We start from the raw sequence: 14,365 nt of genomic DNA, 5'->3' as shown, positions 1-14,365 counted from the left end.
AAGCTATTAGCTAGGATTCCACCCAGCCAGACTTGAACTTCTCCCCACTTCCAGCGCCACCACCCTGGTCCAGGCCACCGTGACTGCTTGCCTAGCCGGCTGCAGCAGCCTCTGTCCTGGTCCCAGCCGGTACCCTTCACACCCTGTAAGGCACACTGTCCCCCGAGGCAGGAGAGGGTCTTTCATAAACTCGAGTCCGCCCACATCACTCCTCTGACCTACGCGCATCAGTAGCTCCCTAGTGCCCTGCAGAACGAATCGCTCTAAGTGCGTCAGCTCATCTTCAAAGCCCAGCTGGCTACACAGCTCACACCCTAATAGCACCAAACATCTAGTTATTCCCTAAACGCAACATACACGGCTCTGCCCCTGTGTATTTGCCCATGCTGTTACCTCTGTCTGGAATGTCCTTCCACTCAAACCACCCCATGTCCCTCTCTCCTGGGTTCCTGCACGCTTGTCAGGGTTCAGCTCAACCACCATCCTCTTAAAAATCTCTGCCACCCTCAGGGAGAATCACTACCTCCTTGGGACTCACACAGCACCTTGTACCTGTAGAACCGCCGTTAAAACACCGAGCACAAGCTCTAACTGTTGAGGCGTCTGTTCTCTCCAGCCTGGAAGCCTCTCAAAGGTTGGGTGATTTTCAGCCACCCTAGCATCCTTCCATAGCCAGGAGCACAGGGAGGTGGGCACTTGGAAAATGCTAGCTAAATGAATCAATGAATGACCAAATACACACATGTGAACCCACCTGAGTACTACAGATGACTAGCCTGGAGATTGCAAAGTGGAGGGTGACTGTGACTTTGTTTGGTCACCACACTATTTGCATCTTCTAAGTATAATGACCAGGCATTTAAAAATTGGCCAAGACTCCACTCTCCCAATGAAGGGGCCTGGGTTTGATCCCTGATCAGGGAACTGGATCCTACCTGCCGTGGCTGGGAGTTCAAATGCCACAGCTAAAAGGTCCCACATGCCACAAGCAAGACCCAGCACAGCCAAATAAATAACCATTTAAAAAAAAATGAGGTGGACTCACTCAAGTCTGGATTTCAAAAATGTCCCCAAATATCCAAAGAGGCAGTGACAAAGATTGGCTTTCTTGGCAAAGCTTAGCAGAAGCTGAGTCACAGTCACCCTATTCATGTTTTCAAGTATTTATTGAGCACCTACTGTGCTCTAGAGAACGACAGTTAAACATCCTTGCCTTCCTAACCACCGCACACACTTCTGCTGGCTGCCCCAACCCTGGAAGCATCCAAATTCTCAGCCTCTTTTCTAGATGGGAAAATTGGGCCCCCAAAGAGAAAGGGACTTGGTTCAAATCACCTACAGTGTAGAGGCAGATCTGGACCCCTGGCTCCTTGACTCGTGTTTTCACGGTCCCAGGTGACTAACACCTTGGCATAAATGAACCTTTGTTCCCTAGAAGAGAGGAACCTGGGGAGGGCTCCATGTTGGTGCCATTTCGGGTGAACCCTACGCGTTCCCCCGGTGTGTTCTGCTTGCAGTCAGTCGGAGGGAGAGGTGACAAAGGCTCTGTGGCGGTGGGGCTCAGCTTGTCATCAGCAGAAGAGGTGGCTATGCTGAGGCTGCTGGCAGGACTGTCCTGGCCGCCAGCGCCGCCTCCTTCGATTGCCTCCTCCTTTGTTCTGCATTTCAGGGCATTCAGCTCTAGGGCCCGGTGCCAGACTTCCTCCCATAGCCCATCACCCGCCTGCCACTACTGTCCGGGCAGGTGGAAGCGGCAGCCTGGAGCAACTCCAGAGGGATAACGGGAGGAGCCCAGAGAGAGGCACTTGGCTAGAGTGGCAGAGCCAGGAGGCAGCTACACAGGACCTGGGGGAGACTCAGCCTCCAGCCTGGCTGCTCCTGCGGCCCCCAAATCAAGGACACCCCCACATCCCGACCTCCTCAGTGTCTGGCCTCCTGTACCAGGCCCATCACTCCTACCAAAATAGAAGGGCTCTGAGGGCAGTGATTTGTATGTGTCCTGCTCACTGCTGCCTCCTTAGTGCCAAGGACAGTGTCTGGCCCGTAGTAGGTGCTCATTAAGTTCCTGTTGAATGAACAAACTAATACTGATCAGAATCTTACGAGATGGGGACTGTTGTTGGGCCCATATTACAGAGGAGGAAACCGAGACTCATGCAGATGGTGTGGTTTACTCAAAGTCACAAGTCAGCGCCCATTCCCATCCTTACCCCATCCCCACAATTACCAGAAAGCTGCGAAGAAGGGAACTTAGAGCCTGGACCTCACCAACAAGGCTCCCCGAGGCAGCCACTTCCAGATTGGGGGCCCCATGCCCTCAGCTGGTATCAGTCAAGGGTAGATGGGGGTTGGTAGGGCACCTGCCTCGACTGGGAGCCTGAGCGGGTTCATTGCCGGGGGTTGGGGGGTGACAACTCTCTTGGGACCTGGAGGTTGTCCTGGAGTGGCTACTGCTGGGTGTGATGGAGGAGTGAGAGGGAGGCCCAGGGAGACACAGATATGGGGGCGGGGTGCCTCGGAGGGCCCCAGGCACCCTCCATACCCTGGGGAGGAAGCTAAGGATCCCCCTGCCCGCAGCCTGAATGGGCAGCTCCCGTGTGACCAGTCATCACCTCCCCATCCTAGCCCCTCCTCACTACCCTCCCATCACGTCTTCCATCACCCCCTCTTTAGAACCCTTATGCCTCCCCCTTCACTCCTTATCACCTTCTTCACCACCCTCCATCACAATCTGCACAGCACTCCTATTGCTGTCCTGCCATGACCCTCCCCATCACAGTCCCCTTTATCACACCCTCCCCACCTCACCCCACCCTACCATTAATAGCTCTAGTCATAGCCCCATCACCTCCCTGTCCCCTCCCCACCCCCATGGCTCTCATCACCTTCCCTATCACCTCTCCTATTCCAGCCCCCACATTTCCCCATCACAGCTTCCACCACCTCCTCATCTCTAGGTCAGACTCTACAGCTCCCTTGGACTGATGAGGATGCGGGGTGCGGGGAGGTTGGGAAAGAGCAGGAAAGGACAGAGAGGGGAGCAGCAGGGGTAGGGTACATGAAAGGAGAGAGAAGATGCTACCAGGAGGACGTGACCCAGCATCTCTCACCCCCACTCCCCACAGGAGTGGTCCAGCCACGGGTGGCGCTGTCCAAGGTGCTAGGGCAATCAGGCCTGATGCAGGGCGGGTGCTGCAGGCCACCGGGATCTGAATCTCTGATCCATGTCTTCCTAGCTTGGGCAGGTGGCTCTCCACCCTCTGAGCCTCACCTTGGCTATGTATAAAGTGGGCTGATGCCTGCTGGCTGGGAGGAGGGAGCCCAGACAGATTGTTGGGAAGAGCCTGCGTCAGCCCCTGCCCAGCCGCCTTCACCTCTGGCCTCTGAGGGCCCATGATTAATGAGGCTGGTCTTGCGGTGTGGCTCTGGGTCCCCTGGGGCCTGGCTGCTAAAGGGTGACAGCTGGAGGCCCAGTCATGCCTGGTGAGACTCAAGAGGCCTCCCTTCCCCTCCCTACCTCTCCCCAGCTTCTATCACTGCCTCCCTCTTCCACTCAGGCCTGCCTGGGTTGCCTCCAGCCAGAAGTGTTCCTCAAACCATACAGACTCTTGGAGAACTCCTCCAGGAAGTCCTCCTGCTCAGAGGCCCCTGGCACACACTGTCCATATCATCTGGTCAGGAAACTTGTACCTCTCCTATGAGGTATTTAAATCTTTTTCCTACTTGAACATGAGTACTATGTGCAAAGTAATATTCTCTGTGATTTTACCTACATTATCTCATTCAGTCCTCACGATAACCCTCTCAGGTAGGGACTATTCTTATTCCCACTTTGCAGAATAGGAATCTGAGGCTCAGAGAGGTTAAGGGGCTAGCCCATGGTCACACAGCCAGCAAAGGGCCAAGCTGGAATCCAGATCTATATCTGAATCTGAGAGTTTGGCTGCTATTCCCATGATATGTACTTGCCTTTGCCTTAACTAGACTCTGAAACCCGTTTGGCAGGGGTCTTGTCCATCTTTCTGAGTTCCAGGGAACTGGTCCAGGGCCTGGTACTGAGTAGGCGCCAGTGATTATCAAATAAAAGTGATGATGAATGTATGGTACCAGAGGAGACTCCAGGAGCCAGACAAGCAGCCGGAGGCAAAAGGATGGATCTGTCAGGGTGGAGATGCAGGCAGTGCAACAGGTGGTGGTGGGAGACACCCTTGTATGACTCAGCTGGAGCTGCAGCCACCAGGGGACAGACCCCCTCCCAGTCCAAACACATATCATCCTTCCTGCCCCTGGTGTCAGGCCCAGCCCCCTGGGGGCCCTCCAGGTTGTCTGGGAGAAGGTCCCAAGGGGTTGTGTAACCAGGGAGCTGGGCCCGGAGGCCTCTGGGGTTGCACAAGGCTGTTCCTACTTTGGTACAGAATCTGGCAACAAGCCCCAGCAGAGCGCTCAAGGGAGGGGGGGAGGTGACTCTCTTGGCAGGCTTGTTGAATGTACCCTTAGTCTCCATCCTTGAAACCTGTGTGAGAAGCCCGGTTCCAGAGGAGTGATTGACTGTGTGACCTTGGGCAAGTCATGCACCCTCTCTGGGCCCCTCTCTCTTGGAGGATACAACGACTTGCCTAGGGGTCTAAATTCTGGTGGTGCTTTCCCTGGTGACGGCTGCTCCTCTCTCTGGGTGGCCCTACCAGATCTCTGACAGCCTCAGTGTGGCTTCAGACAGGATGTTCCATCAGGGCTCCCGGGCTGAGTGGAGCGCTGGCTACCCAGAGAAGGGATTGGTGTTGGCTTGGGAGATGCTGAAAACAGGCACCACCTGTCACTCCAGCCTGACAGCTTGGGAGTGCCAGGCACAGACGTGCTCTGAGCTGTGGGGACAGCAGTTGTGGATGGTCCCCAGGCTGGCGTCCCCCAGCCTCAGCTGTCCCATCTACAGAATGGGCAGAAGGCGGCCAGGGGTGCCCCCAGCAGTAGAGGGAGTAGAGAACAGGTGTCACCCATCAGTGCATCACTCCCCCTGCCCCTACTCCCAGCCACGTGAGCTCAGAGAGAAATCTGGAAACAGCCTGGGGAGTGGTTAGCTCAGATCTCTGTCCGAAGCGGGGACCAAGAGGAGGATCCAGGGTCCAGATGAAGCCCTCTGTGGCGGCCACCTGCCTCCACAGCAGCGGGGAAGTGGCTCTCAGCAGGTGACCTCACGGGGGACAGGAGGCGGTTCCCACATCTTTCTCCCACTGCTGGTGGGAGCCAACACCTTCCTCCAAGAACCCCTCTGGCTCCTGGACCCAGCTTCACCACCAGAGGCTCTGCCCACCTGGGCCAACCCCTCCGCCTTGGTTTTCCCATTTGTGAAATCCTGGTTTGGTCGGCTCAAGGCAAAGGAAAACCAGGAAAGCTATGGGGGACCAGTACCACCTGGCCCATTATCACCCACATCGCAGCAGATGTGCCTGTGAAAGGAACACCAGGGTCATGGCATCCCTGCCACGTGGGTTCCAGACCTTCGGGGCTTCAAAGGGAAACTCACCCCCCGTGGCAAGTGATGAAAACAGCCCAGCAGGGGAGAGGTGACGGGCCACAGGCTGAACAAACAGCAGCCCCCATGGGACCAGGGCTGGCCCTTCCCCTGTGGTCCAAGCCTGACACCTGGGCTTGCTTTCCGCTGGCAGCACGACAGGGTTAGAGACAGGGCATTTGGGTGTCAGTGATGTACAGGTGGGGCAGCGCTGTGTGTATGCACACACACGTACACCTCAGCACACACCAGGAGGCAAGTATTTCATACAGGCCACACTGAGAGTGCCATGGCATCTGCACTGTCCTACTCTGTGGGCAGGCTAAGAATATATTAGGAGTAGGTGAACTGCAGCTCCCTGGTCCAATTCACTGGCTGCCTGCTTTTGCACAGCTTATGAGCTGAGCGGTTCTTAAACTTGCAAATGGTTGGTGGATGGGGGTCGGAGTGGGGAGAAAAAGGAGAAGAATATGTCATGACCCGTGAAAATGATATGAAATTCAAATTTCAGTGGCTGCAACTAGTTTTATTAAGACACAGACCCATTCATTCATTTGCATACTGTCTGGCTGCTTTCAAACTACAGCAGCAGAGTCAGGCTACAGCAGCAGTTACAACGGAGACTGTAGAATCCACAGAGGCTAACCTATTTCTATCTGACCTTATCAGAGAGTCTGTGGTGCCAATGTCAGGGTCACTGGGGCATGCTGCTACCTCCCACAAAAACGTAAAGTTCTGCTGCAATGAACTTGTCAAGAATCTTACAATTAGAAAATCTAGGGGACTTCCCTCGTGGTTTAGCGGCTAAGTCTCTGCGTTCCCAATGCAGAGGACCTGGGCTCGATCCCTGGTCAGGGAACTAGATCCCACATGCCATAAGGAAAAGACCCCAAATGACTCAACAACGAAGATCAAAGATGCCGTGTGCCGCAACTAAGACCCAGAGCAGCCAAGTAAATAAATAAAAATAGATATTAAAAAGAGAAAAATCTAAAGAGAGGCTGTATTCATTTCAATATATACATGCGAGCTTTGGGTTTTACAACTTTATATTGTTTTTTTTGTGTGTGTGTGCCACAATCTTCAAGATTTAGGATCTCCTACTCATCTCTCAGGCATCTGTAGTGTTCAATACAGGCTGGATACATGGTGGGTAATCAGTTAGTTAAGGTCTGTGGGATAAAATAAGATATGTGATTCTCTCCACCAACTCAACAACCATGCTAGCAAAGTAATACTCTTGCGCATCTCATGGATGTGGAAACTGAGGTCTGGGGAGGTGATAACGGCCACTCGAGGCTCTCCCCTGAGTCATGGAGGGTGAGGACCAGATATCCTCCCTTGGTTTTGTATTGCTCCTGGGAGAAGTGGGCAAGCACATTATAACACTCCTGGTGGGAGACATCTTGCCCCTCCCTCTAGCAGTCATCCAGGCTTCCTAGGTCTCCTGCTGGCCCCAGAGGTTTCCAGGCTTTCCTCCCTCCCTGGGGGGTCTTGGCAGGCTCCCAGGAGCCTGTGGAGGGTTGAGTGGTTTTTTTTTTTTTTTTCTCTTTTCCGGCCAACAGGGAGCAGGTGTGGAGTGAGCAGCTCCTGGAGGGGGCAGTGGGAACATGACTGACGCTGAACTTCTAGGGGATCCAGCAAGGCTGACCCATAAAAGGAATGTCATTGAGAATAAGGGGTCCCCTGAAAGGGGGAATGGAGGGAGTCTGGGGAGTTGGGAGCCCAAGTGAGGGTGTGGGAAGAGAAAAGGAGCCTAGAACAGGGGTGTGGGAATCACAGACCAACTGGCCAACTTGGCAGCCTCAAATGGGGCAATTCCTGCTCCTGAGGACCACCTGTCAGGCCCTGGAAAACTGTCTCCACGCCCAGCACTAGCTCTGAACCTATAGAATGCTTTGTCAGATCCCTGCCCTCCACCAGAGATGGTTCCGGAATAAGCCAGGGAGAATGGGGCAGGGGATGCCCAGCAATTCTTCATCAGGGACTCTGCCTCTCTGGAAGGATCGGCCCAAGAGCTTGATGGTGACTTCTTCTACCCTCAGGATAAAATCCAGAGCCCCTTTCACGGCTTTATGTCCAGCCCCTGCTTGAAATTCATCTTTTTTTTTTTTTTTAAAGGGTTTTTATTTTATATTGGGATATAGCCAATTAACAACACTGTGATGGTTTCAGCAAAGGGACTTAGCCATATGTACACATGTGTTCATTCTCCCCCAGTCCAACCTTATCTCATGCCACCTCCCTTCATCCACTGCACTCCAAACGCAATGGGTTTGAACGTACGCTGCTCCTTCCTGCCACAGGGCCTTTGCACTAGCTGTTCCCTCTGTTGGGAAGCTGTCTCCCTCAAACATTCTTTAGATTTCTAGTCAAACCTGACTTCCTCAGATGAGCCTTCTGTGACCACTACTCGACCAAGGTTATTCCATGTTCCATAATCTGCAACTGATTATCTGTGTGGTTAATGTGTTGCTTGCTGACTACACAGGGATCTCCTGCATAGGTCCTCCACAAATAGACCTCTGCTAAGGACCCCGGCTGTCTTTCTTTTTGGTTGTGCCACGCAACTTTCAGGAATTGAATCCAGGACATGGCAGTGAAAGCTTGGAGTCCTAACCATTGGATTTCCCTGACCCTGGCGGTCTTGCTCCTTACAGTATTCTAGCGCTCAGCATGGGGGTCTGACACACAGATTGGTAAGTCGATGATGGTATGAATGAACAAATGGTACCACCAGTGACTGCTGCCAATTCCCAGAGTTTGGGGACACAGATATACGGAAAAGTCACAACAAACCATCTGTCAAGAATTCACCTGCTTCCACACGTGGGGACCACCCAGTAGGCACCAAGCGATGTTCTAGAGTGGAGCTAGCCACTAGAACTCTCTTCGATGGTGGTAGTGTTCTGGACTTATGCTGTCTAGTATAGTCACCACGAGACACCTGTGGCCACTGAGCAAGAGGATGTGGCTAGCGGGAGCGAGGAACTAAATTTTAAATTTGATTTAATTTTAATTAACGTAAATTTCAATAGCCACAAGGGCTTAGTGGCTACCATATTGGACAGTATAGCTCTAGAGAGATGGAATGTGTTCTATTATCCCCAAGGCTGTTACATGCAGTTCTATCATCTAGGGAGTCATTGTAACTCCTTCAAACCTCCATCAGCAGATTCCTGGGGGTGATCATGTCAAGGATTCTTGGCAGCTTCTAAGAGGCAGGACCTTGCCATTCCTCACTGCCCACAAAGCTTTTCATACAGACCACCAGGCAACAATGACTCAGGCAGGTCTCCACAGTGATCGCGAACAGAAATGCTGTTTTTAATCACATCCTCGTTTTTATCATCATCATCACCTATCACACGACACCAAGACTGCCATCAGCCTCATTCTCTCCACCATGACCACCGCATCACGCTGCTCCCAAGACCACCACCCACACAACCATCACCACCACCACCAATTCCACAATCAGTATGACCACTGACATTGCCACCAACACTATTTCCTCCATCATTACCGCCCTTCTACCATCAACACCACCAATCCCCCTCAACTGCCCCCATCATTGCAACCACCACTACATCACTCCAACAACACCGGCTCTCAGAGCCGAAATGAGATTCTGGTTAAGAGCTTCAGCTCTGGAAGCCCCTTGTCTGGGCTTAGATCTCAGCTCTGAGTTTAAATCGCTCAGCTTCTGTGAGACTCAGTTTCTTCATCTGTAAAATGGGACAGCTACCAGGACTACCACGAACATGATAGGAAGACTGGCTGTAGTGGTTGAAAAAATATCAACTGAGGAAGTGCAGGGAAAGCCCTTTCATTCTGATGATCGAACACTAATGATCTTCTAGGCTCTGGGCTCAGTGAGCAGTTTTATCTAATCCTCACACAGCTGTTAGGGACACTGACCCATCCATTTTGCAGAGGGGGAACCTGAGGCTCACAGAAGCGATATAGCTCATCTGCAGCCCTACATAAGAGGCTGGATTGGAACCCAGTTCTTCAACTGGACTAGGCTAGACTGACCTAGTTTAGGGGGAGGGGGTTGGAGCAGCAGGTGGGCCTTCCACAATTCTGCTTCCCTCCTCAGGGATGCTGGGGTATTTCCGCATCCCGCCATGATGGTGATGGTGGTGGCGGTGGGGAGGGGAGGGGCGCGAGCCCACTCACCTGTGTCCTGGCGGAACTGGTGCATGGACTGAAGGTCGATGATGTAGGGCACCAGCTGGGCATCCACTTGTCCCAGGACCACAGAGCCCCGGGCATCCTCCTTGAGCACGTTCTCAATGTGGTGGCACACAGTGGCCGTGTAGGGCCGCCAGCGGCTGTGTTCATTCAGCCACTCCCACACCACCACCCGGGCCACGTTCTGAGGTGGGAAGCCCAGCCCGTTCACCGGCATCATCACTCCCTGGCCTGGCCGTGACATGGCTGCTGCCGCCCGAGGGGCCAGGACCCCCTTCTTCCCCACGCAGCTCCTCCTGGGCCTGGGAGCTGGAGGGGGTGGAGGGGAGCTTCCTCTCGCCCCAGGGAGGGCAGCAAGGACTGTCCGGCCTCCTTTGTGTCCTCCCGGCCCCTCTCAGGCCCGCAGGCCTCAGTTAAAGGAGTGTTGGGGGCTGGGGGGGAATGTTCCAGGCTCCAAGATCCCTTCCCCTCAGAGCTGTCTCAGGTTAGGTGTGTTCTGGCAAGTGTCTTTCTTAGGAAGGGGAAAGGTGCTCTCAATCCCCGGGTTCCCTCCAGGCTCAGACGAGGGGGTGAGGCAGCTGCCTCTACTCTAGGTCCGGGCTCTTTCCTGCTGGTCCCCCGTTCCTTCTGGCCGCGGCAGGGCCTGTCACCCCCGGAGGAGGCCCGGCCCCAGCCGGCCTTCTCTGCAGCGCCCCGGCCGGCCCTCTGCGCTCGCAGACCCTGCGCCTGGCTCCAGGGGGGCTGCTGGCCTTGTCTCAGGTCCGCCACCCCCGCCCCCCGACGGCTCCCGCTGAAGGGGGCGTCCCTGTCCCGGTTGTCCCCCCACCCCAGGTCCACGCCGTCCTGGAAGGCCCGGGTGGCTCGAAGAACGCACGGGGGAGGGGTGCGGCGGCTACTCCCAGCCCCCTGATCCGGGCTGCGGCTCCCGAGCTGGGCTGGGGGACGAGGGGGGCGGGGGCCCGTGGGCACGCCCCACCCCACTCGCGCTCGCCACCTGCCAGGAGACAAGAAGGGGAGGGAGAGGGCCCTTTAAGACCAGAGCGCGGCACCCCCTCCCCCCTTCCCCGGGAGAGCGATGGGCTGAGAACAATGGGGAACCGATGGGGGGGAGCGGGCAGCGAGGGGGGCTAAAGGGGGTCGCCCGGTCGCGCTCCCTTGGGGCAGGCCTCAAGGGAGGGCTGGAGCTGGGGGCGCGATTTTCCAAGACCCCTCGCCTGCGGCGCCCCCTCCTCAGCAACCTGAGCTCTCCCCTCCCTCGGGGCCCGCTCCCGGCCGAGGGATGCGGGATGCGCCGGGAGGTGCCAGGATGCGCGGCGCTGCAGGCGCGGCCCAGGGCCCCTCAGGGGTCGCGTCACCACGCAGGCGAAGCCAGGAGCTGGATCGCCTATGCCTCCCGCCTTGCGGGTAACAACCCTCCGTCCCCAGGCCAGACCTCCCCAAAGCGCGCGCGGGCCTCCCGAAGGAGCCGGGGGTGGGGTCCCTGGGCACCCCGCGCTCTCACCGCCTCTCCCCGGTTCTGCCTCCTTCTCCGGCTCAGGCTTCAGCACCGCCGCCTCCTGGGCTCCCCCCGGAGTGGGAGGGAGCCGCGGTCCCGCCTCCGCGCCCTTTCCCTCCCAGGCCGCGCGGCGGGGCTCTGGGCTCTACGCGCGCGGACAGACTACCCAGCCGACCGACGGACGCGTGAGCCGGCGGCCGGACGCCGGGATCCCGCGGGTGGGAGGCGGCCGTCGCCGCGCTCAGGGGAGGGAAGGAGGAGGGGGCGGAGAAGGAGGAAGGGGAGGAGACAGATCGCGGCCCTAAGCACCGCTGGCGCTGACACGCGAGTCCCCGGGCGCCCCATATCCTGGGCTAGGCCCACCTGGGACCCCACGGGGCCTCCTAACCCCAGCAGGATTCAGGCCATGGAATGGGGTGTCCATTTGGTCACCTGCTTGAATCTGAATCATTTTTACGTTCCAGTTGCCCAGTCCAGGGCCTGGTACACAATAGATGCTCAATAAATGCTCGAACGAATGGATTAGGATCCAGGGGTTGTTTAAAGAAAGATCTTAAAGCGTTCTAGGGTAGGCTTCTTTTCTCCTTCCACTCTTCTGGGGGAGGGGAGTGAAGAGGGGCTGGCAGAGGGAATCATGAAATCTGAAGTGTACATATGGGCCCACTGAGGCACAGAGAGGGTAAGAAATAAGCCCAGGATCACACAGCAGCTTAGAGCAATGCTCAGACACCACTCAGAGCTGATTCTCCTCCCAGTACCCAATTAGCCAGCCCAGAGCCAGCTTCCCCCAAGACAACTAACCTGCTCCAGGTAAGTGGGGGTAGCAAGAACATCTTGCCTTCAGGAGAATGGGGGGACCTAGGCCAGGAGGCAGAGACCTCGAAGGAAGGTAAGCGTGGGCCCTCTGTCGTCTCATTCAAGGATGCCTGCCAACAACAGGTGCTCAGTAAATGCTAGGCAAGGGCAGGCTGGATGGACAGGGAGGCAGGTGGTGGCAGCAGCTCAAGTGTTAATGGGAGGGCCAGCTCGCTCTTGTCCAGCAAGCTGGATGCAACTGAGAACACATCATCTGGGTGGTGGGGGGAGGGGGCCAGGGATGGACCACTTGGGGCCTGCGGGTGTTTAGATTAGGAAAGATGAAGGATGCGTCCGGGAACTCTAGCCTGGGTGGCAGACGGGGGTCAGCGGCCTGTTTGGGAGCCTGCCCAGAGCAGCCCACGCTCCTCTTCCTCTCCAGGGCAGATGGTGATAAACTAGGCAAGGTCAAGGGCAGACGGCTCAGGGGAGCTTTCCCAGAACGGAACTCTGGCTCCCCAGCCAGCCAGAGTGACCTACCCCCCACCCCCGCCAGTTCCCCAGGGCCCTGCTGTCTCCTGCTGTCCAGTGCTTGAGGGGCTTTTCCAGATTGGATCCTGATTCTGTTTGCTTGTGCCTCCACAGACTAAAGACAGAGGCTGTGTTTGAGGGCAGGGCCAGCTCTGAGATGCTACCGTGCCAACGGGATGGCTGAACTCTGGAGTTTTAGCCTAGGGTCCGCTGATGGCTCTCCTGTCCTCCCATTACTGACTTACATGTCTGTGCAATTCTTCTTTTTAGAAGGGCTCTGGCTTTGTGCAGATTCTTCTCAAGGGAGGCTGTGACCCAAAAGATTTGGAGCTGATGCTGAACAACCTTATGTTACAGGAGGGGGTCTGGGGACCTCAGAGTGGAGAAGAAGCTGGTTCAAAGTCACCTGGAAATTTAACAGCAAGTTGGAAAGAAGAACTCAAGACTCCAGACTGTACAATGCTATTTAATGTCTGACTAAAGGTCACCTCTTCCGAGAAGCCTTCCTTGAACTCATCCCATCTTCTGCGTTACATCGCATGTACCTTGACTGCTGCAAAGTCACTTCAGTCATGTCTGACTCTGTGCGACCCCATAGACGGCAGCCCACCAGTCTCCCCTGTCCCTGGGATTCTCCAGGCAAGAACACTGGAGTGGGTTGCCATTTCCTTCTCCAATGCATGAAAGTGAAAAGTGAAAGTGAAGTCGCTCAGTCGTGTCCAACTCTTAGCAACCCCATGGACTGCAGCATACCAGGCTCCTCCGTCCATGGGATTTTCCAGGCAAGAGTACTGGAGTGCGGTGCCATTGCCTTCTCCGGTATACCTCAACAGGACACCCTTTATCACAACAAGCCACTTTAGTGGAATCTGTCCCTGCTGGAGTGAGACATCCTTGAGATAAGGGACTGCGTCTTATTCACCTCGTGTGGTATGGCTGGTGTTTCTTACGTAAGCATAGTTGTTTATTGAGTGTCTATTATGTGCCAAGGCGCTTATGTAATGCTCACTCCCCTTCACGATTGTCCTACAAGGTAGGTAATATTGTCTTCATTTTACAGATGGAAAAAAAAAAATCTCCTGGAGCTCAAAGCAGCTTGTCCAAGTCCCCCAGGGAGTGAGTGGCAGAGCTGGGGTTTGAGTCCAAGATGCTTTTGCACCTCCTACACCACCAGCGCTGCCGTGGTGTTTGTTCAGCATCCAGCTGAGGGCAGCATGGCCCTCACGGCGGGCCCTCTCAACTGGGCTGTGGAGCAGCTGGAAGTACAGAGCCCAGCTCCCCCACCATCCTGGGAGAAAGAAATTGCAAAGAGGGGAAAAGAATTTGACCTTCATGGAGCTCACAATCCACTGGAGAGATGGCTCAGACACCAGTGGAGGAGCCAACAGAACAAATGCAGTCCATCACGAAAACTCTTTTTAAAATGTATTGTGTGTAGGAATGACAACCCTCATAGAAAATCCCAGGATTTTCTCTTCTGTGTGTTTCTGTCTCGCTTTCTTGCAGCCATGAGACTAGCTGAGGTCATTGGTGCAATGAGATGAAAGAAGATGATTCTGTCACTTTTCTAGATCTTTGAGTGATACATCAAGTTCAAGGCTAATCACATTTACTTGACCTGTGTGTGAGTTTCGCAATGATGTTCTTGCTCTGTGATCATCAGTGATTTCCAGTTCGCCGATGTAGCCATGCTTCATCATCACAATAGAAATCATGTGAACCTTTCAAGGAAAGTCTTCCACTACAACAAACAACAATTAAAAGCCAGATGATGACTTAGGAGCATGGCCTAAATGAACTTGGAGTTTGTCTTTCTTCTCAGCATTATCAGTGTTCTT

At 55.0% G+C, this 14,365-nt stretch overlaps 2 protein-coding genes across 3 annotated transcripts in view; one reads left to right on the top strand and one right to left on the bottom strand.

Moving 5' to 3' along the window:
* The window catches only part of DTX1 (deltex E3 ubiquitin ligase 1), a 38,906-nt gene extending 27,560 nt beyond the window's left edge, over positions 1–11,346 (bottom strand). For both annotated transcript variants that reach the window (XM_086348077.1, XM_086348078.1), the window contains exons 1-2: positions 11,208–11,346; positions 9,692–10,700 (exon numbers count right to left, since the gene is read on the bottom strand). In XM_086348077.1, coding sequence (XP_086204203.1) covers positions 9,692–9,950 — 259 coding nt within the window. In that variant the 5' untranslated portion in view covers positions 9,951–10,700; positions 11,208–11,346. The remainder of the gene's footprint in view (positions 1–9,691; positions 10,701–11,207) is intronic.
* LOC147355537 (uncharacterized) lies at positions 10,709–14,005 on the top strand. Its single transcript, XM_086348079.1, has 2 exons — positions 10,709–11,131; positions 11,244–14,005. The coding sequence occupies exons 1-2, from the start codon at positions 10,807–10,809 to the stop codon at positions 11,504–11,506; spliced, it is 588 nt and encodes a 195-aa protein (XP_086204205.1). The 5' UTR covers positions 10,709–10,806; the 3' UTR covers positions 11,507–14,005.
* Positions 14,006–14,365: the final 360 nt, after the last annotated feature.

The sequence above is a fragment of the Bos grunniens genome, chromosome 17 (assembly GCF_055505025.1).
Source record: "Bos grunniens cultivar Pamir isolate PY7600 chromosome 17, Bosgru_T2T1.0, whole genome shotgun sequence".
Taxonomy (NCBI): Eukaryota; Metazoa; Chordata; class Mammalia; order Artiodactyla; family Bovidae; genus Bos; species Bos grunniens.
This window is presented reverse-complemented; position numbering and strand designations above follow the sequence as displayed.

Bases quoted from the DNA above. Each gene is read 5' to 3' on its own strand.
- LOC147355537 (XM_086348079.1), top strand. From the start codon at position 10,807: ATGGGGGGGAGCGGGCAGCGAGGGGGGCTAAAGGGGGTCGCCCGGTCG. The intron at 11,132-11,243 runs GCCAGACCTCCC...TCTCCGGCTCAG, and splicing joins TAACAACCCTCCGTCCCCAG to GCTTCAGCACCGCCGCCTCC.